This window comes from Engraulis encrasicolus, chromosome 7, assembly GCF_034702125.1.
Source record: "Engraulis encrasicolus isolate BLACKSEA-1 chromosome 7, IST_EnEncr_1.0, whole genome shotgun sequence".
NCBI lineage: Eukaryota > Metazoa > Chordata > Actinopteri > Clupeiformes > Engraulidae > Engraulis > Engraulis encrasicolus.
The window spans coordinates 28,250,027-28,274,137 of NC_085863.1; the positions used below are offsets into that span (position 1 = coordinate 28,250,027).

The window sequence follows — 24,111 nt, forward strand, 5'->3', positions numbered from 1 at the left end:
TCTATTTCTGGGAATTCACAATGGAGGACAAGGAGAAGATCCACCTTTGATGAAAGTGCAAAATTTCCCAGTCATAATGAATACTTAGGATTTGGATGGTGGTGGTAAGTATTTGTGGAAAAGGTAACACTTGGAATGGTCAGCATGCATTCTGGAAAGAAACTGCCAAAATATTACATAGTGCACACATAGCAGCTTACTGCTCCACATCTGATTGCCATCATCACGCCTCTCCTCTTCTCCCATCTGAGTGTCTCAGAATCTCTGGGAAGGTAAGGCTAGAGGTTGAAGCACGCCCTTGGTGTCTGGAATCACAATCAACACACCGTTCAACAAACACTACGTACATATTTGAATTACTCACACTTTGTCGAACAGCACCATCTACAATCATTTATAAAAATAACTACTATTGCAAAAAAAAAAAAAATGCAGTAGCAATTGTGCTAACCCTGTTGCAACTTGGGATGTATTTGAATTTCATGATGAATAACAACACTTAAAAAATGCAACTGAGACAACTCATATTACAATACATTATTTGGATTTACTTTATGACAGAAAGTGGAAGTATCCCTGATGATACAGGGACACGCATTTGTATATCAAACATAATCACTTAAATGAGAATCCATAGAGTAGTTACGCATGAAAAAAAAAACCAAATTGCATTTTCGCATTTGCTTTTCGTTGCAGCATCTTTTAAAAGGTAGAATTCATAAAAAAATATGGATATGTTGAATCTCATCAGATACCGCTTTGAACTCATGATGTCAAAAAGCTATCTTTGAACAGCCAACTCTAGATCTGTAGCACAAACTTTGAAGAACACTCCACTCCAAACATTTGTCTCTTGTGTCTGGTAGCTCGCAGTCGCATTTTGTTGAGCGCAATTCACTTGGCTTGCTCGGCAAATCCCCAACTCTGGCACGCTCTCCAAGTAAAGTGCAGTTAGTGTGTCCATCAACAGTGAGGGAGAAAGGCATCCTGTGCTGTACGTCCTCTACAACAGTTGAACAACCCGCTAGATAAACATCGGGTCATCTTCATCATCCCAAAAGTCATCTTCCACATCTACTCCTTGGAACAGCCTGCAAGAAGAGGTGGAGAAATCATAACATTGTAATGTGATTAGAACACGAACATGTAAGATTCATTCATAATCATCATTTTCAGATAAACTCCCTCTCTGGTTGCTCCTTAATGTCAGAAAATAAATGGGAGAATAGATCCGTGTTATGGGCCTTTATTATTTCCTTTCGGTTTTCGTCTGTTTGGACTTGTTCTGATGTGTGCACACATTCTCTGCCTTTTTGCTCCTTAATGTCTGCCATTGAGGTGACAATCATTAGCCTGGGTCCTGCCCAAAGACTCTACAGAACAAGACCAGTAGCATACAAAGGCATGTGTTGAGACAGCCCTTTGACAGCTCTAAACTTACCACAGTTTGGTTCGTAGAGTTTTGCTGTTGCAGTATCTTTTCAAAAGGGGTGTACTCATTGTCGATGTGCACTGTCTGACAGTGGCCCTTATAGCATATTCAGACTGACTGAGAACCGTGCCGGTGCCCGTTTCCGTACCTAATCACGAACCGGCCGTCATGTTTACGCCACAGATTTTAGCATTCGCAAACCGGAAAGTTGGTTCGCAATGCGAACCGCAACATACTAGGTTTTTCTCTATGAACCGTGACGACAGTGTGGCTGTCAGCAGGTTCATCCGGGTAACACAGTCACTTGCAGGAATAGTTCAGAGCCCGGTATGAACACGGGCAGTTCACAGATAAGCACTAAAGTGCCAAACGTAACTGGTGCGGGCACCGGCACCGACTCTGTTCTTCGCGGCCTGAAAGCCCTATTCATGAAAGGGTTAATCTCCTGAACCATGTGAAGTGCAGGTATGGTTGGCTGTGCGGTGCGGTGCGGCGCGGCGCGGCGCGCTACTCACTGATTGAAGCAGGGGGAGGCCTGGTTGTTGAAGTGACTGTAGGGGTCTGCTTTGGAGAGGGAGCCCAGGCACAACCAGCAGAAGTACTGCTTACAGCTACTGCACGTCATCTTGTTGCAGCCATCGATCTTCTGCAACAAGAAAAAAACACAGAAGACATGTCTTACTTGACCGCTACCTGTATATTGGTGCCACAGAGGGGCCAGTTTTTGCAGTTCTCCAGGTGTCCTCTTAATACCCTATATGATATTACCTTATGTAAATGTAACTATGAGATGGTGATGTACCTGTATATTGGTGCCGCACAGGGGGCAGTTTTTGCAGTTCTCCTTGAGCCACTGGCTGCTGTAGGACTCCTCTACCACCCTCTGCAGGACGTGCTTGCCATAACGTTGCTCCATGAAGGCCTTCTCAGCAGGGCTTGCATTTATATACTCTTCACGCATCGCCAGCAGCTCCTCTGAAGAGACACACACACACACACACACACACACACACACACACACACACACACACACACACACACACACACACACACACACACACACACACACACAACCTATTCCTGTGCCTCATCCAATTTTGACAGTATGGGCTCGCATTCACATATGCAAGGGTTTCCCAAACTGGGGTGCGTGGCCTGCCACAAACGGGTGCGTGAATTGAATAAGCAATGGTGGATATGCGTGTTCTTATACAGCATTATGTGCGATGATTTGTGAAGTGAAGCCATAGGCTACTTGAGTGGTCATCTGCACGCCAAAACATTCGCTTAGGGGGTGCGCAAACATTTAAATATACAAGGGGGTGCGCAAGGAAAAAAAGTTTGGGAACCACTGATGCCATATGCATTCACGCATTGCCAAACACTCATCTGGGCATCACACACACACGCACACACACACACGCACACACACACACGCAAGCCTCACCAAACTTGGCTTTGCAGGCCGAGACGCCGTGGTAGCCCCTGTTGCAGAGGTGGCAGAAGGCGAACTGGCAGGCGGGGCAGATGGCCAGCTTGGTCTCGGGCTCCAGCATGACAGCGGCGCGGCAGACGGAGCGCGGGCAGTACACCACGTCCGGCATCCCGTCCAGACTCGACTGAAGCAGCAGCCGGTCGTACCGCGCAAACTCCGCCTCCCCGACCAGCTTCTTCACCTGAGAGGACATCGGAGACAGATGTGGGGTTATAACTCAGGAGATGAGGGATTATAACTACTGTTTGTAACAGTAGCGGGAAAACTCTACCTCCCCAAACAGCTTCTTCACCTGATTGGACATCGGAGAGCTGTGGGGGTTATAACTCAGGAGATAAGGGATTATAACAACTGTTTGTAATAGTAGCAACCAGTTTCTTCACCTGATTGGACCAGAGATTTGGGTTTATAAATACAGTAGGTCAGTGCAGCAGCAGTCAGTCGTAGAATACAGCATAAACTCCACAACTCCAAACTCCATATCAGCATACAGTAGGTCAATACTAACTGCACTAACTAAAGTGCTAATGCTGCATTAGCTGAAACACTAATACATCAAATGAGAGATGAGGCAAGGCCACGCAACATTACAGACAAAAGACGGTAAGACAGCACAATGATGATGACTGGATAAGGAATAAGATGAGATGTTTACATTAGGGCAAGAACAAGAGTGAACTATTTGACTAAATAAGTCTACTGATCACTAAAACAAGACTGATGATTTTGAATAGGCACAACAAGGTGTTTTGAATAGGCACAACAAGGCGTTTTGAATAAAGTGTCAGATTGGGACAGTGCTGATCAGGTTCGTACGCCTGATTTACATGGGCGCTTCCAACGCGGTACAAGCGTGGCGTTCCATTATTTTCCGTTGGGACGCGGCAGCGAGGCGAGAGGTGGTGACGTAGGGAAGCGAGGGTGGCGGGCGGTGGGCGAGCGAGGCGAGAAAGTTGAGCTTGGCTGAAAAATGTAGCGGCACCGCGAAGCGTTAACCAATGGGAGAGCTTTCAACGCCATGACGTCACGTGCGTCACCAGCACTACTGGGATGGAGGCTGTTTTGATTTCGGTAGTGTCAAATCTGCCGATCGTTTTTCACAGATGGTTTTAAAATAAATGACACTTGGGTTAAGGTGACCAATGTATTCGCTCCTGTTTCATCATTTTTATTTGTACATACAGTGTTTGAGATTGAAGTGAGACAGTTTTTTGACCACAGCATTTGCTAAGCTAAGCTAATTTAACCGGGAAACGATGCTACGTCACCATGCGAGGCGAGCGAGCAGGTTGAAAGCGGGTGGAATTCACTTGCATGTATCACAGCCGTTAGGGACCGGAGGCTTGCAGCTGACCCCTTGGCCTTGTGATGTCATTGGGTCAATTGTATGTTGACGATGAGTCATCTGTATTGTGCGTTGTTCTGGCACAGTGGGTAAGTGGCAACTACGGCAGCTGGAAAGCATTCTCATTACCACTTCCCACAAAGGGGGCCTATACTACAAAGCTGATTCAGGATAAGTTAAGGTTAAGTTAAGAGGTAAATCATCTAATAGAAGAGACTGGAGTCCTCATTTTCTTAAGAAAAGCTCTTCTATTAGATGATTTACCTCTTAACTTAACCTTAACTTATCCCGAACCAGGGGTGCATCCCTCAACAGGGAAGTAGCTAATTTCCTAGCAACTGTGCAGAGTAGGGATGCAAATGATTAATCGATTAATCGAACATTAAAAAAACATTAATCGCAATTAATCGACAATTCACGGACTATAAGCCTGCACCACGAAGCTGTGACAACAACACCTCTCTGCTAAACGACCTGAACAGTTTCTTTGCCCGTTTTGAAGCACAAAATGACACTCATCCACAGAAAACTCCCCCTCCCCCCCATGATCAACCCCTGTACCTGTCCTCTGCCAGTGTGAAGAGGACACTGGCCACCATCAACTAGGCTTGGGCGATGTCCCCCTAATTGTCAGCTGACGATGTTTACAGTGAGACGATGCGATGGAAGATGACATCGTCGTCGTTGTTGGGGGGGGGGGTTATTTAGTATCATTTCTTATTACATTTTATTATTATTATTATTATTATATGTTTCGTTTTTTTGGCTTTCGCTAAGCTATTATTTTAATATATTTGCTTTAAGAGTAGGCCTAACTCAAATATATTAACAGTTTTTAAATTCTTACAAAAAATGTTTAAACCTCCTCCAGCTGCGCTACTCTGTCTGCAACAGAGATGGTCGCTCTGCTGTCTGTGAGAGCGACTCTCCCCCCCGACCCCTCCCCATCGCCCTTCTTGTCTTTCGTGTCGATGTCGTGTCGCTGCTTCAAGGCCACTACTCTTCCAAACTCCACTGCGTGGAAACTTATTTTCAATAAATTTCACGATGCAGCCTACTAATGCAGCCTACTGCAGGCTGCTAGGCCTACTAGAGTGTGTTATTTATCGGTGTAGTTCTATTTCAAGACGAGCTGTGTCACGGCGTTTTTGCATAGGCCTACATAACTTTAGCCATACAGTGCAGGGAAGCCCAGAACGTTTGTCAAATGGAAGAGATGAGAACCCACGCGTGTCCTCTCGAGGTTTTGCAATGGATTTTAGCTTGAGTTAGCAAATTACCCGACGCGAATGTTTCTTTAGCACATAGCGAGACTTTTTAATTCATCAATGGAAACAATTGCGGTGAAGCCACGAAGACGTGGGCAGACATGGAATCACTTGCGCTCCCTCTTGACAGTGGGCTAATCAGAAGTGTAGCTTACAATCTTGTGTGGCTACTTCACAAGACATCTCCATCGCGGAGAGATTAAACATTTTGAGTCGAATTTCCGTTAAACATGAAATGGTAAACTGTCGCAATTGCTGAACGATTTGTTGCTTTCACTTTAGGCTACTCCGGAGGGAGAACCAATGCCTCATGACTCTCCGTTGTAGAAACTTGGGTCACATAAATAAATGTAGGCAATCAGACACTTACTTGAACTCATATGCAGCAAACAATAGTTGGGCTTAGTTCACAAGTTTTTTTTATTCCATTTCACTCTGCTTGAGGCTTGTGTTGACAACCTCGGTCAGTTCAGTTCTGCTACCTGCGCAGTCCGCTGCTACTAAGGATTTTACGGTAATGTTTCAGTTTATTTCAATGCCAAGCACCGTAATGATGACAATAGCAGCGGCTTCAAAAATACAAAGGTAGAGGATTCCTTGGCATCACGATGTTGGCGTCCATCGTGATGCCAGCTGTCCATCGGCGATGGACGATGATATCGTCTATCGGCACAACCCTACCATCAACCCACGCAAAGCAGCTGGCCCAGACAACATACCTGGCCGAGTGTTGAAGGATTGTGCAGAAGAGCTGAAGGATGTCTTCACAGACATCTTAAACATCTCTCTGGAGCAAGCAGTCATCCCATCACTTTTCAAAGCTGCTACCATCATACCCGTGCCGAAGAAATCATCACCATCATGCTTCAATGACTACCGTCCTGTAGCACTGACGCCCATAATCATGAAGTGCTTCGAACGGCTAGTCCTGTCACACATCAAAGCCACCCTACCCCCCACCCTGGACCCCTACCAGTTCGCATACCAAGCCAAGCGATCCACGGAGGATGCAATCTGCTCTGCCCTCCATCCAGCCCTCACCCACTTGGACAATAAAGACTCATATGTGAGAATGCTGTTCATTGACTTCAGTTCAGCATTCAATATCATAATACCACAACAACTCATCAGAAAACTGGACAAACTAGGTTTCAGCACCTCCCTCTGCAACTGGCTGCTGGACTTCCTGATGCAGAGATCACAAGCAGTACGGGTAGGGAACAACACCTCAAGCACCCTGACCCTGAGCACGGGGGCTCCGCAAGGTTGTGTTCTCAGCCCCCTGCTGTTCACGCTGCTGACACATGACTGCACAACGACCCACAGCACTAACCATCTAGTGAAGTTTGCGGATGATACAACACTGGTGGACCTCATCACTAAGGGCGATGAGACCCACTACAGAGAAGAAGTAGACCTGCTGGCCAGATGGTGCAAAGACAACAACCTCCTGCTGAATGTCAACAAGACCAAGGAGATTGTTGTCAACTTTCAGAGGGTCCAAAAACAACTGCCACCACTGACCATCGACGGTGATGCTGTGGAGAGAGTGAGCAGCACCAAGTTCCTTGGAGTGCACACCAGCGACGACCTCTCTTGGACCACCAACACTACATCACTGGCGAAGAAGGCCCATCAGCATCTCTACTTCTTGCGCAAACTAAAGAAGGCAAGTGCTACACCCTCCATCATGACAACATTCTACAGAGGATCCATAGAGAGCGTAGTGTCCAGCTGCATCACAGTGTGGGGAGGAAGCAACACGGAGAAAAACAGGAAGACACTCCAGACACTCCACACACAGCGAAGAAGATCATTGGAGTACCACTCCCCTCCCTGCAGGACATTTACACCGCACGCCTCACCCGGAAAGCACTGATGATCATCAAAGACACAAGCCACCCTGCACACAAACTGTTCAGCCTCCTGCCCTCTGGAAAGAGGTACAGGCGCCTCCATTCCCGTACCACCAGGCTTGCAAGCAGCACGATGCATCAAGCAATCAAGATACTGAACACTCAACCCACTCTCCCTCCACTGTCAGCCTCTAGCCAGCCAGGCCACTGACAACCCTCCCCCCCTCATCCCCACCACCATATCTGCGACTGAACATTCCACCTGCACTACTACATCTGTGACTGCAGTGTTAATTTTGTCGACTAGACTAAGACTAAATATATTAGTCGACTAACCTTTTGAGAGTTTAATTGACTAAATTCTGACTAACAAAAATGATCTGTGAAAGACTAAAACGAGACTAAAATGTTGAGGACTTTAAGTCGACTAAATAATGACTAAACAAAAATGATTTGTGAAAGACTAAAAGTGACTAAGACTAAGAACTAACTTTTAGTCGACTAAATTCTGACAAAAATGATTTGTGAAAGACTAAAAACGACCAAGACGTAGACTTTTTGGAGAGGCTCAGACATAAATTGGTACAACCACAACTAAAACCTATAAATTAATTGTTAATTGGTAATTAACCTTTAAAGGGACACTATGGGATTTAAAAAATGATTAATTACAGCGGAATCCATCCACCGATTTTACTTTTAGCAGACTGACCCTAACGAATATTGGGGGAGAAGCTTCTCTAACAAAACAAAAATCCCTTTACGAATACGTAGCACCAGCGACATATTCCCATTTGTATGCACTATTGACTGCTTTACCAGAATGGCAATAACCAAGTCTCAGTACATTACTAAAGGCCTTGTGTTTTATTGTATTGTGACTTAAACTAAAGACTAAAATGTTTAGACTAAAACTAGACAAAAATGTTGAGGACTTTTAGTCGACTAAATAATGACTAAACAAAAATTATTTGTGAAAGACTAAAACTAGACAAAAATGTTGAGGAATTTTAGTCGACTAAATAATAACTAAACAAAAATGATTTTTGAAAGACTAAAAGCGACTAAGACTAAGAATGGACTTTGACACAAGACTAAGACTAAGACTAAATAAAAAAATGGATGACAAAATTAACACTGTGTGACTGAACTTTCAACCTGCACTAACTCAAAACATACACATGCACACACACACACACACACACACACACACACACACACACACACACACACACACACACACACACACACACACACACACCGCACTTTCTGCACTAAACCCAAACATACACACACTGACACACAACTCATACTCACACACACACACACACACACACACATACACAGATACACAGACACACACACAGACGCACACCGCACTTTCTACCTGCACTAAACACACACACACACACACACACACACACACACACACACACACACACACACCAGCCTGATCTCCAAAAATTCTGTGCTCCTGGACACGGATGTTAAGGACACGAAATCCGTGTCCAGGACCACGGATTTTGCCAAAATTCCGTGCTCCTGGACACGGAATTGTTTTCCGTGCTCCTGGACACGGAATTGTTTTCCGTGATGGGCACACGGAAGTGCTTTCTATAGGCTATTACCACAGCACTGTGTTAACTCTATCGTTAGAAAATACATACCAAATGCTAATCCTAAACAAAATAATGCTATAGAAATTTAAGTTGTGCCCTGACCAAAACATTCCCTAACCTTAACCTGTCATTAAAGACATATTTTTGAGAAATATCTTTTCCAGTTGGTTGCTAGGCTATCAAACTCATATAATGAATGAAAGAAAACTAGCTGTGCCCAGACCAAAACAATGCCTAACCATAACCTGTCAGAAATGGGGGTTTTTTAGACAAAATATTTGAAATTAGAAAAATCCTGTGAAAACACAAGACTGTGGAAATAGCCTATAGAAAGCACTTCAAACAATTCCGTGTCCAGGAGCACGGAAAACAATTCCGTGTCCAGAAGCACGGAATTTTGGCAAAATCCGTGCTCCTGAACACTGATTTTGTGTCCTTAACATCCGTGTCCAGTAGCACAGAATTTTTGGAGATCATGTTGCACACACACACACACACACACACACACACACACACACACACACACACACACACACACACACACACACACACACACACACACACACACACACACACACACACACACGCACACAAAACACATACAAACACACACACACACACATACTGCTGCTGGTGCATTTAATAAACCTATTTTAATTATTTATTTTCTTCAAATGCTACTATTACTATGTCAGAACGAATGACTTTTAGAAAAAGCACAACAAAATACCTCCTGGGTCATTCCACGCCAAATCAACAAGTGCCCGCGCACTTAGGTCTCAAAAAATTCTGAAAATATTACCAAGTGTACCCATGGTACTTAAGAGAAACACTGTAAATTTATTTGAATGCAAGATGTATACTCTCCGTGTTACAGCCAATTTTACTGGGGGAGGGGGGTGCCCATTTTGTTCACACTCTTTTTTTTGTCAAAGTTCACAAGCCCCTAGCTCAATAACTAAACCATGTAGGAAGCTCAAATTTGGCATGCTGGTACATATATAGGAATAGTTTGTTGCTAAACTGTCAGTTTTGGTCTGTATGATCCTGCATTGTCATAGCATTCCCTCAAAGATGATACAAATTGTACTGGAGTTTTTGGCTGTGCTCTGTTTAGGCCTTCAGAAGACATATTTGTGCCCAACATGGCCTCTTGATTTTTTCCCCTTGTAGAGACAAGTAGGAACACTCTCATGAAAAGCTATAAATAGAAAGTAAACCCCATCAGTGTTTGAAAAGAAGACCTCACAAGTCTGACAAATCGTTTTGGGTGTCATTTTCAGAGCTCCAGAACCCCTTGTGGGATTGTCCACAGATTTTTATTTTATTTTTTTCTTCATTCTCCATGAATTCTTCTTTTTAAAAATGCCAATGAGACTTGTCTTATGTGATGCTTTCTTTTTTAATTTCCAACCTGAACATGGGCACCATGCACATTGAGAGCAATATGTTTTCTATGCGTTTCTTCCGCTGCCATCTGCTGGTCAAAAAAAGTAACAACATGACTCTTTGTGCCTGACCTACTGTCTCTTTTGGTGTGCGAACCTGCTCCCACATTGAACGCTCCTGAAATCATTGAAATTGAAAGGGATACCTGCACCCCTGCACAGGGACTCTTGGGTGATCATGTCTGGGCAAAATTTGCATTTGATTATTTAGTCTTTACATTAAATGTTATAGAAATCATGTTGCTCTCTTTTTGCATTTTGCCCATGTTCAGGGTGGAAATTAAAAATGAAAACATAACATAAGACAAGTCTCATTGGCATTTTTAAAAAGAAGACTTCATGGAGAATGAAGAAAAAAATAAAATAAAAATCTGTGGACAATCCCACAAGGTGTTCTGGTGCTCTGAAAATGACACCCAAAATGATTTGTCAGACTTGTGAGGTCTTCTGGTCAAACGCTGATGGGGTTTCCTTTCTATTTATAGATTTTTATGGGAATGTTTCTACTTGTATCTACAAGGGGAAAAAATCATGAGGCTATGTTGGGCACAAATATGTCTTCTGAAGGCCTAAACAGAGCACAGCCAAAAACTCCAGTACAATTTGTATCGTCTTTGAGGGAATGCTATGACGATGCAGGATCATACAGACCAAAACTGACAGTTTAGCAACAAACTATTCCTATCTATGTACCAGCATGCCAAATTTGAGCTTCCTACATGGTTTAGTTATTGAGCTAGGGGCTTGTGAACTTTGACAAAAAAAAGAGTGTGAACAAAATGGGCACCCCCCTCCCCCAGTAAAATTGGCTGTAACACGGAGAGTATACATCTTACATTCAAATCAATTTACAGTGTTTCTCTTAAGTACCATGGGTACACTTGGTAATATTTTCAGAATTTTTTGAGACCTAAGTGCGCGGGCACTTGTTGATTTGGCGTGGAATGACCCTCCTCTTAATGTATGTTCTCTACAAGTCTTCTGTTGTCCAGTCTTGCACTTTAAATGTCTGTATGAGCAATGTCTATGTCCATACTGTCTTATGTCCATGTATGAGTACTGTCTATGTCTATACTGTCTATGTCCTTACCTAGATTAGTCTATGTCTGCATGGGAGAGCAAGAAACGCAATTTCAAATTCTTTGTATGACCAGTGCATGTAAAGAAATTGACAATAAAAACTTGACTTGACTTGACTTGACTTGACAATTCAACTGACAAGAGACCCAGGTGAAATGGGCATGTGAAGAGTGCGTGTGAAGAGGGGTGTGAATAGTGGGAATATTTTAATCACCTTTGGATTAAATAATAGAAATAGAATTCATTAAAATGTGGAATTTTATCTGAATTTTCAATTAAAATGTTTAGATTTAGTAGGTTTTTTTTAAGAAACTTTGAGATTTCAGGGGGAAAAACGCTGCTTATCAATTAATCGTAAGTTGATCAATAAGACTATCAACTAACGATTCATTAATTATTCGATAATTTGCATCCCTAGCGCAGAGTAAATACTAAAAAAGTTGCTAACTGTATCTCGAACGTTAGCACACAAAGTAACTACTGCTTGGAGTACTGCACACTTTGAAGTAGTGGGGACTTTAAAAGTGAGGCGCCTCCTATCCGTATCTCGACAGTGAAGTTGAAGTACAGCTGGAGTAGATCCATTGAGTCCAGACATCACCTCAGCCACCCCAAGTAACACACAGAGCGCTAGTCCACCTCAGAGTGTGACTCCACCCATTAACTTAGCTAAACTTGTGGTACATATTTGACCACAAACGTGTCAATATCTCTTAATCCCGTGGTGCAAAAGCAGGGAAAAATCAATCGACATGAACACAAAGTCATGATACAGCTGTGAGAGTGTTCAGAACACAAATTCACGTCATGTCATATGTTCGTGAAAAAAAATTGTCATGTCCTTGGAATGTCTCCCACACTAATAATATAGTTTTAGCTGCATACCGATTGAATTTCGTTTAATTTTGAGGTGTAATTTGTGAAATATTTGGATTAGAAAGTATTAGTTACTCCCGCACATTCAACAGTTTAAGAGTCAAATCCCCGAAAAAATTCAGCGAGAATTCCATTTCGTAGCCTAATGGTACTTTCACTTTCCTGTCAAAGACGTGAGCCACGCGGGTTCGAATCCACTGCGCAGCATGTTGACAAGAAAACATGAAATCATGTTTTGTGTCCTACAGTGCAACACATTTCCCTTGACTGCACGTTTGTGTTGGTAATACACAAAATAATATATCTGTTTCTGACAGATTTTTCCACATGTATGTCTTATAATTGTGGCACAGAAACCTTGTGGATTCGAACCTGCGTGACTCATGTCTTCTCATTGGGATGCAAGCGTGAATACCACTAAGCTACGTAATGAAATTTGCGCCAACATTTTTTAGGGCATTGACAATTTAACTGGTGAATTTGCGGGAGAGATCAATACTTTATTATCCAAATATTTTACAAATTACACCTCGAAATGAAACGAAATCCAATCGGCATGCAGATAAAACTAAATTATTAGTGCGGACGGTGTCAGATTCTAATGCCATGGCCGTGTTTTTTCATAAAGAAATTACACGGTGTGTTCGTGGAGGAAACAGCTGAGACATGACTCAGGCCGTGTCATCCAATCAGAAGGGCTATTCCTCGTTTACTCTTGTTGCTTCCATGCTCACGCACTGTGGAGAGGGGAAAGTAAGTAGCCGTGTGGACGTGATGAGTCATTACAGAGCCACGGTGGAAAACTACCTGTTCAAAGTCCATTTAGTTCAAATGTAAATGTCTGAATAAAACAAGCACCACTGATTGTGCTATGTACATTGGCTAAGATGACTTGGCGTTTTTGATGCAAGCCTTGCTGCCTCCGTAAGCTAGGGGGCAGAGTTCAACTTTCCACACTGGACAGGCAGTGACCCCTGGAGCCCTCATGGCCATTCTCTAGATTTCCTGTCTATCCACTTAACTTCTGTATTTCACCCTTCTCTTAACAGAATGAGTTAGAGGACACAAAAGCTAATGAACCTACAAAAGCTCTTGTCAGGATATATTAGGGTCAATGGCAGTTTTTTTTTTTTTTTTTTACTCAGACATCAGATTGTACAAGCACAGCCAATGCCCATAAATTAATTAGTCATCGGAAATGAATGTACTGGAATGAATATACAATTTTCTTGGAAACTCACTAAAAAAATAAAACACATACAATAGTGGCATTAGCTGTGGTTGCACTTACCCGTCATGTGCTATTAAACAACCGGTACTAAAATGTCACTGACATTAATGGATCATGACCACCCCGAAACCACACATTTCATCCTACCTAACATGTGCAGCATTTATAGCTATGTAATCACATTTGTAAACAAAGACCCCACTCGTCTCACGTCATTCACAAACACACACCACAGGAGCCCAATAGTTGCTATAGTTGGAAACCCTTCAGCTCCGGAACCAAAACTCACAACTTCCCAAAAGCAAGTGACACAAGTAAGTGACACAGGAATCCATTCTTCAGAAAGAACAAGAGTGCAAACTGGAATTTCCTAATACATTTTGTCTGTAGTGACTTAGTGTCGATGGGTTTGCCTACTCGATTTGCTGTTTTTTTGACTGCTTGCTGAAAAAACGCTGCCACAACAATAATAACATTCCGCTAACAAGCGACTACATCATAACAACATTGCTATGACATTACCGAAAGTCTTAATGAACAGATTGATAAAGAGTTGTTCATCACCATTTTTGTGGCAAGCTTATAATAGAGGTTCTGCATTGAAGGGATTTTAAACGTACTGATAAATGTGCCACTTAGGCTTGTTACCGGTTATCACAAAGGTGAAAATAAAATGGATGCATATACTGTTACCGTACCTGTTCTGGTGTGGCAACCGAGGTGCATTTGGGCTCGGGGCAGGAAAGGCACTGTACGTTCCCGTCTCGGATCTGAATGGTGAAGTACTCGGCCATGCACTCGTTGCAGTAGACGTGGTTGCAGATCTTGAAGTACAGGCAGTCGCCGCCCAGCTTCTCCGTGAAGCAGATGCCACAGTTCAACATCTTGCCATTGAAGACCTTCAGCCACTGCTCCTCGTTGAAGTCCAGCAGCTGCGCGGCCAGATCGTGCTTATGGTCCAGGTCCAGCACGGCCCGGGGATCCACCAGGTGGGGCGCTGCGGAGGAGGCTTCCCCAGGTGCTGTGACACCTTCCTGGGAGGTGGTGGCGGCGGTGGAGGTAGTGGTGGTGGTCTTGGCGAGGTCATGCTGGGTCTTGTTGCTGCTATGTGTGCCCACCAGGAGAGGAGACTGGATCTCCAGGAAGTCCAGAGTCTCCTCCTTGAGGAACTGGATCCATGTGAAGAGCACCACGCAGCCCTCGTTCTCCTCCCACAGCTCGTCCAATCGCTTGCAGAGAGCCGACAGCTAAACATGCAGAGACATAGGGGGGAATAATAAACATTGAACAGGAATGGTATGCTTTTATGTAACTAATCATATATGATTTTGTCATTATATTAAAGCTTTTTTGAAGAGAGCCTTGGATTCTTTTTTCTGTTACTAAAAGCCCCTTCAGCCTACACTTGAAGACTAGTACCGCAGCCCTCCAAATCTTCTCTTTTATCATGTTCAGGAAAGGTATTCTTTTGAGTATGAGGGCAACACGTGTCTTAATCAGACATGGAAAAACTGGACTAACACAGTAGTAGTCCTGCTTAGATTTTTTACAGTAGTAATTAGGATCACTCGGTTCATTGAATTGGCTGGAGCAAAACTGTGGCAGGTTTTTTTTTAACAAAGAAAGTTGATAGGAGAAGAACGATTACAGGCTGGAAAATGCATTGGCCATGGAGTAGTGCGGGGGTGAAGCCTGAGGTCAGGGCAGTGGGTGCGATGCTGTCGTAAGAATTTTATTCTTATATGATTCTTATGCAGATTATTAGATGTACATGTATATGCAGGAATATAGATGTATATGTCTGTGACTATATGTATATATCGTTCCAGTGTGTAAGCATTGTAATCTGTGTTGAGTGTGAGAGTCTGTCAGCTGAGGTGGGGCCAAGCTAATTAGCATGTGTAAAGCATCTGGCCTGGGTGGGCCAATACCTATAAAATACCCAACGATACCACAGGCTAGTGGGCCTCCGACCTAGAGACATCAGCGAGAATGGTGTCTCTCGCTAAGACGTTCCCTGTTCCCATCTCTGGAGCAGTAATAAAGAATCTGCAGTAAACTCACCAGATCAAGAGTGCCTGTCTGACATTAATGGAGACAAACCCCACAATGCCATGATGGATAAAAACGTGACTCCGGAAATCACTCCAGATGTCCGCAATTTATATTGCATTGTGGGTCGGTGTTCTGGCCCTGGCCGAAAGACGATGTCCGATTGGTTGATGTTCAGTTTGTGGCCAAATTAACTTCAGATGTCAGTCAGCATTAATTGCAGGGGATAATTAATGGCAGCGGTCAAAAACCCACAGTGTCCTATGACCTATTCCACACTCCAGCCCTGGCAGCAGTGGCATTGCACTTTACCATGGCGCAGTACTGACAGCAGAAGAAGAAAGTGTCTGCGCTTGCGGCCATGCCGTACTACCCAGGTCAAAAAAATGTGTACTTAAGTGTACTTTAAATATATTTAATTTTCTGAAAGTATATTTTAAGTACACTCTACTTATCAAGTACAGTACTTAAGTATGGTATTTAAAAATATACTTATAGTTAAGTGTATTTTAAATATATTTTAAAATAATTTCTATTATTAAAGTTATGTACTTAAATATAGTTTTATAAAATATACTGTTAGTGTATTGTACTTTAAATGTATTTTAAGTATATTTGTATTTTAAAAGTAATGTGCTAAGTGTAGTATTGTCAAATATACTATTAGTGTATTGTACTTTAAATGTATTTCAAGTATATTTGTATTTTAAAAGTAATGTGCTAAAGTGTAGCATTATAAAGTATACTATTAGTGTATTATACTTTAAGTGTATTTTAAGTATCTTTGCATTTTAAAAGTTATGTACTTAAGCGTAGTATTATAAAGTACACTATTAATGTATTGTATTTAAATGTATTGTAAGTACATTTGTATTTTAAAAGTAATGTGCTAAAGTGTAGTATTGTCAAATATACTATTAGTATATTGTATTTTAAGTCTAATTTAAGTACATTTGTATTTTAAAAGTAATGTGCTAAAGTGTAGCATTATACAGTATACTGTTAGTGTATTATATTTTAAGTGTATTTTAAGTATCTTTGTATTTTAAAAGTTATGTACTTAAGTGTAGTATTATAAAATACACTATTAGTGTATTGTATTTAAATGTATTGTTAGTACAATTGTATTTTAAAAGTCATGTACTTAAGTGTAGTGTTATGAAATACACTATTATTGTATTGTATTTAAATATATTTTAAGTACATTTGTATTTCAAAAGTAATGGGCTTAAGTGTAGTATTGTTAATTATACTAGTAGTATATTCAATTTTAAGTCTATTTAAAGTACATTTGTATTTTAAAAGTAATGTGTTAACGTGTAGTATTATAAAATACACTATTAGTGTATTGTATTTAAATGTATTGTAAATACATTTGTATTTTTAAAGTAATGTGCTAAAGTGTGGTATTGTTAAATATACTATTAGTATATTCTATTTAAATGTATTTCAAGTACATTTGTATTTTAAAAGTAATGTGCTAAAGTGTAGCATTATAAAGTATACTATTAGTGTATTATATTTTAAGTGTATTTTAAGTATCTTTGTATTTTAAAAGTTATGTACTTAAATGTAGTATTATAAAATACACTATTAGTGTATTGTATTTAAATGTATTGTAAGTACATTTGTATTTTTAAAGTAATGTGCTTAAGTGTGGTACTGTTAAATATACTTTTAGTATATTCAATTTTAAGTCTATTTTAAGTACATTTGTATTTTAAAAGTAATGTGTTAAAGTGTAGTATTATAAAATACACTATTAGTGTATTGTATTTAAATGTATTGTAAATACATTTGTATTTTTAAAGTAATGTGCTAAAGTGTGGTATTGTTAAATATACTATTAGTATATTCTATTTAAAGTCTATTTTAAGTACATTTGTATTTTAAAAGTAATGTGCTAAAGTGTTTTATTAAAAAATACACTATTAGTGTATTGTATTTAAATGTATTGTAAATACATTTGTATTTTTAAAGTAATGTGCTTAAGTGTGGTATTGTTAAATATACTATTAGTATATTCTATTTTAAGTCTATTTTAAGTACATTTATATTTTAAAAGTAATGTGTTAAAGTGTAGTGTTATAAAATACACTATTAGTGTATTGTATTTAAATGTATTTTAAGTACATTTGTATTTTTAAAGTAATGTGCTAAAGATTGTTTTTTAGAAAATACACTATTAGTGTTGTGTATTTAAATGTATTGTAACTATATTTACAAAATAAATAAACTAATTACTGGCCAAAGTACAGTCATTTTCCTAGCAAAAATTGTCTATATCTGGAACATGGACAAGAACCTCAATTTATGATGATGATGAATGACTCCCCTTTTTCCAGCATGAATTTTGGAAATAAACTACAAAAAATCATACACAGTACACCATTATAGTAATGTATGGTATTAGAAAATGTACTGCTAGTTTAATGTATTAAACTTTGTTCTTAAAAAATGTACTCAAACATAGTGTTAGAAAATATACATTATCAGTTATATATACCTAAACTTTATTTTACGACCTTTACAAATATGCATATTTTTTTGCATACTTACTATATTGCCTTTTTGACACTAATATTAATTCACCTTTGGCTAAGGCCCGCCCTAAAGTGCTTTTTGACCAATCACAGCGCAGCAAAAGGACGACCTCGGACAAACCTCGGACAGTTTTGACAGCGCTCCATTGAACTCAATGCTGAAATCGCATGTTTTCAAGTAGTTCGCGAGATACGGTCGTATTATTATTAAAATATGATTGGAAATTGTGCCTGGGGTATTTGTGACAAATGTGCAAGTTTCCCCGCGATGTAACAGGTGGTAATCACTTTCCTCTTTCCCTAAAACCGGACTAATATTACTAGCAGCTGGATAGTCTGCCTTGAAGGGTCTCGGCAGCCTCGCACTCGACTAGAAAGCACACGGATCAAAAACATACTTTGTGTGCTCCGATCATGACACCATCTCATTCATGTCCCTTTTCAGTAAGGTTGTAAGCACACCACGAACCTGTTTCAGAGTAGGATTTTGGATTTCTGACCTAATTAATGAAGAAACACCGCTAGCAAAGTTAACTATCGGTCACGGCAGGAGTTTTGACTAGCAGCTGATGGACGTGACTTTGTTAAGCTACTGAAGATATAAACGCCAAACGTTAATTTTACACATTGCTGTGGTAGCTTTGAAGATGACTACAGCCATTAAGTTGTGTGATTTCGTTTTCGTCTAGCAAGTTTGAGTCAGGGCTCAAAAGATATGCGAGCTCAGCTTACCATGGTGCTGGTTACAATGCCTATCGATACCCATAGAAGAGCCCATAACAGCTGTGATGCATCGCATGACCGTTCAGAAAATAAATACTTATATTCACAATACTATGAATGCGTTTTTTATTTATTATGAGTGAATAACTGCTGCGATTTGCAGTCACTGCATAAATCACGTTGATATCTCAGCATTGAAAGTTTATCTGTCCGACCTAGCAACTGTAACTAAAGAGGGCGGGGCTTAGCCAAAGGCGAATTGTCTTTAATGAAATGTACTCACTTATAAAGATTTTATGTTATTTTTCTTGTTGTCTTGAACCACTTCAAGTGTATTTTAAGTGTATTTGTATTTTTTAAAGTAATGTGCTTAAGTGTTGTATTTGAAAACATACTGTTAGTGTAGTATATTTTAAGTGTATTTTAAGTGTATTTGTATTTTAAAAGTAATGTGCTAAAGTTTGGTATTAGAAAGAATATTTGAAACGTACTTAAAGTTAAGTATGATTTTAGTATATTAAGTACACTTGTACAAAGTTTGATTTTTAGTACCAAAAAGTCAACTTAAAATGTGTTAAAGCTCTACTTAATTATATTTCAAGTGTATTTAAGTATACTATAAGTTGTCCCAAAATAACATTCTTTAAATACACACTTTTGAAGTATATTTTAAATACAAAAATACATACTTATTAAGTATATTAAGTACACTTTTTTCACCTGGGTACTTTTTTAAACCATCATTTTAGTGTATTTTAACCTAGGCTTATTTATTCATTATGCTTTGTAACATTAAATAACCTTCCACCTTCCATTTTGTTAATGTATTTTCATGGTAAAAACACCATATTGAAGAGCACAAACAGATCTTAAAAAGGCATGTAAGGCCTTACCTATTAAACTTTTAAGCACAATACTGAAGTCTGTACTTAAGTTGTGTTATTGGTGTATTAAGTGCACTTTAAGTGTACTTTTTGGTGCACAAATTAAACATGTATAAGTGTCTTTAATTCGATAAAAGCATACCACCACCAATGATTTCTAAGTATTATAATTAAGTATATAAAAGTATACTTAAAGTGTACTACTCAAGACTATTACTTCAAGAACGTAATTGTGCCTGTCAAAGAACAGGTAGTTGTGGTCTAGTGGTTAGAGTGCAGGTCTGTGATTCAGTGAATTGTGGGTTCGAATCCTGGTTGAGGCAGTGGTTGTTGTCTGAAGTGAAGGTGAAAGGAAGGTTCATGTGAATGGCTGATGGTTGTGAACAAGACAATGTACAATGGAAATGAGTAACTGGTGATTACATTAATGTTTTTTTCATATACTTTTGAAATATATTTAAAGTGTATTTAAAATAAATATATTTGAAATGTGCTTAAAGTAAAATCTACTTGTAGTATACTTAAAATACATTTAGAGTCAATACACTTAAAATGTACTTAAAGCGATTTTTGTGAATATATTTGAAATGTACTTAAAGTAAGTATGTTTTTAGTATATTAAGTACACTTGTACAAAGTTTGATTTTAGTACAAAAAAGTCAACTTAAAATGTGATTAAGCTCTACTTAATTATATTTCAAGTGTATTTAAGTATACTATAAGTTGTCCCAAAATAACACAACTTAAGTATGTACTTCTGCAGTATACTATAAAGTACTTTCTCATGACATTGAAATAGATTTCTAATGTACTTAAAATGTGCTTATCCGCATGCTAAAGTTCACATTAAACACATTTTAAAGTGACTTGGTTAGTATACTTATAATGTACTTAAAGTTAAATATATTTTTAGTATATTAAGTACACTTGTACAAAGTTTGATTTTAGTACAAAAAAAGTCAACTTAAAATGTGATTAAGCTCTACTTAATTATATTTCAAGTGTATTTAAGTATACTATAAGTTGTCCCAAAATAACACAACTTAAGTATGTACTTCTGCAGTATACTATAAAGTACTTTCTCATGACGTTAAAATAGATTTCTAATGTACTTAAAATGCACTTATCCACATGCTACACTTATCCACATTAAACACATTTTAAAGTGATTTGGTTAGTATACTTATAATGTACTTAAAATTAAGTATGTTTTTAGTATACTAAGTACACTTGTACAAAGTTTGATTTTAGTACAAAAAAGTCAACTTGAAATGTGATTAAGCTCTACTTAATTATATTTCAAGTGTATTTAAGTATACTATAAGTTGTCCCAAAATAACACAACTTAAGTATGTACTTCTGCAGTATACTATAAAGTACTTTCTCATGACGTTAAAATAGATTTCTAATGTACTTAAAATGCACTTATCCGCATGCTAAAGTAAACATTAAACACATTTTAAAGTGACTTGGTTAGTATACTTATAATGTACTTAAAGTTAAATATATTTTTAGTATATTAAGTACACTTATACAAAGTTTAATTTTAGTACAAAAAAGTCAACTTAAAATGTGTTTAAGCTCTACTTAATTATATTTCAAGTACATTTAAGTATACTATAAGTTGTCCCAAAATAACATTCTTTAAATACACACTTTTGAAGTACACTTTAAATACAATAAAACGTACTTATTAAGTATATATTAAGTACACTTTTTTTTTACTTGGGTACTCTCTTATGACGTGAGTGAATCGTCTTTTCTGTACTGCCTTTGGTTTTTAATTTCGGCATTCCCCCCCCAAACTCTGGTAATAATCTGAATGAGTTTCATCCATTGCAAGGATTATAATGCTGGAGAGTGTACCTGAACAAGGCCACAGAAATATCAAACTCGCAGAGATGTTGCTTGCGGCCAGCAGCAGAGCAACATGTCGTAATTCTAAACAAAACACAAATGTACCGGTAAACAGACATGATCATGAGTGTGTATCTAGCGGAGTGGGACTTGAGTTTCACTGCTTTGTAGCTGCTGCCAGACTGGCAATGCCTTTTGGAGGTGTAGCCTATCACTGTAAGAGCAAAACAAAGGACTCAGCAGGGCAGTGTTATTGAATGGGTGGCCACTCCGGCCAGTTTGTTCTGGTTGCCTACACTTCCACATCATATTTTACTAACCAGGAAACGCAATCTCAACGACGACTATGAATGAATGAATTTAGGACCAGACTAGCTCAGAAGAAGAAGAAGAAAAAGAGAGAGAGAGAGAGAGAGAGAGAGAGAGAGAGAGAGAGAGAGAGAGAGAGAGAGAGAGAGAGAGAGAGAGAGAGATTGAATTGCAGGTTAAGCAAGTTCTCTGACAACATCTTGTCTGCAGAAAGAACATTCCTGAAGATAGAATAAAAAGCACAGTAGGCTACAGTACTACCAGAGTATTACATTACGTTACATTACATTAATTTATAACATTGTAACACAAAAACACAACACCTTAACTGTAGATAATTGGTTAGAAAGTAAAGTACAGTGATGCTAAATCAAAATGGCAACTTAAAATAATAATAATAACCACCTGAATCCGTGTGAGCCACTTGGACTTTAGAGTGAAGATGGGAGGAGAAGATGAGGGGTAATCTTCAGGTAGCGCAAACTCCAGTTTAAGTGGAGGTAGAAAAGAAACATCATGCTCTGTCTGTTCCACCCCTGTGAAATGCATGGGGATTTTAACGCTGGACACAGACAACACTTCAGATAAGGTGTTCATGACCATGTATTTGAAGTATGAGAGAATATGCTTTACATTACCTTGAAAAACCAACTTGAAGTTGGGAGGAAGATCCAGACACAAGTGTACCTCGCCCCTGTCACCAGAATCGGCTTGGCGGAAGACGTCTTCGTCGTAAATACTTGCTAAAGCAAGCATTTCATTTTCCCTCTCTTCCTGTGCATCCGCCATTTAACTATGAGTCAACACGGAGGAAGAATTAGGATTAAATACGGTAATTCAACAAAAATCACAACTGGTATGTTATTACAGTGCACGTGCAGTAGCCTACTTCATACAGATTTCTTGTTTATGATTCCAATTTCTGACGTCATCAATGACGGACGAAGACACATTTCGAAAATGTCAAAGTACATCGGGCTAATGATCCAGGCAGCAAACTATAAACAAACCCATACATTATTAAATGTTGTTTTCAACTATAACTAAACGATCTATTGTAATGTAATAGTCGCTCAAATTATTTTAATACAGGATAGCCTACTGAGAAGCTGCTGTGAAGATAATTACAGTATGCTAGTTTGGGAAAGATACGATGGTGTTATGTCACCTTTATCGTTCATGATATCTATGTCTAAATATATTAGAGAAAACACGTTGCACATGTATCTTGCCACTTGCAACAATATGTCTTTGAAAATGCACAGCACAGTATAAAGCAACTTATTTTAATAGCCAACTACCCCAACTTAGCACAAGGTGGGCCCAACCCAGTCCAAAGTAAGCTACCAACCAAGAGACCCTCGTCCAGACGCTCGCCTGAATACACAGAACTAGGTCACTATACCGTCCTTTGAGGGCATGTATTACGACACCTCTTATTCCTTAACATGAACGTGTAATAAATGTTTGATTACCCTTCTTTCAGCTGTCATAAGAGTGTAGCCGCGCCGTGGCTGCTGCACAAGGAGCGCAGCTGTTTACTCATGCCCATCAAGCCGGTCGGTCTTCTAGTTCTATCATTCTTTCTATGGTGATGACTGAGGCTTCCACCATAACATTGCCATCTACCGGTGTTATACTGTATGTCAACAGACTTTGCCCACAGCCCTTTTTAGAAAACCTGTGCTTTGCTTTACCTGTGCTTTTTTTAACAGTAGCACCACATTATACACATATGGATACATTCAATGCCCAAATCTTGTTGGATCATTGTACTGAGATGCACCAATATGAAAACAAGAGGCCTCGAGAGCAAGTACAAAGGCCATAGTTCTAGAACTTGAATTGGCCATGGCACCCTTACCCTGATCATACTCAATAGAATAGTGTAAATCAGGGGTGGGGTCATTGAGGGGCCACTTAAAATTCCTCCAAGGGCCATAACAGTCCTCCAAGGGCTGTACTATGAACACATACCAGAATTTGCCCCTGCACTTTAGGCCTTTATTGAAGGCAGCCATCTTTAAAACAAACCCCACCTCCTCTATGTCCCCTGAAATATAACTTAATTGTATTGCAAATGTACTGTAATT

At 39.5% G+C, this 24,111-nt stretch overlaps 1 protein-coding gene across 1 annotated transcript; it reads right to left on the reverse strand.

Annotated features, from left to right (window-relative positions):
* Positions 1 to 527: 527 nt before the first annotated feature.
* rnf14 (ring finger protein 14) lies at positions 528 to 23,814 on the reverse strand. The gene is made up of 8 exons (XM_063203194.1): positions 23,494 to 23,814; positions 22,657 to 22,811; positions 22,424 to 22,554; positions 14,349 to 14,897; positions 2,880 to 3,108; positions 2,235 to 2,407; positions 1,948 to 2,078; positions 528 to 1,091 (listed from the first exon to the last, which is right to left on the reverse strand). The coding sequence occupies exons 2-8, from the start codon at positions 22,805 to 22,807 to the stop codon at positions 1,025 to 1,027; spliced, it is 1,431 nt and encodes a 476-aa protein (XP_063059264.1). The 5' UTR covers positions 22,808 to 22,811; positions 23,494 to 23,814; the 3' UTR covers positions 528 to 1,024.
* Positions 23,815 to 24,111: the final 297 nt, after the last annotated feature.

Coding starts and splice junctions, on each gene's coding strand:
- rnf14 (XM_063203194.1), bottom strand. CDS start 22,807: ATGGCGGATGCACAGGAAGAGAGGGAAAATGAAATGCTTGCTTTAGCA. Junction 3,109..14,348: donor CGGTTGCCACACCAGAACAG/GTACGGTAACAG, acceptor ATGTCCTCTCAG/GTGAAGAAGCTGGTCGGGGA. Junction 2,408..2,879: donor GGCCTGCAAAGCCAAGTTTG/GTGAGGCTTGCG, acceptor GTGTCTCTTCAG/AGGAGCTGCTGGCGATGCGT.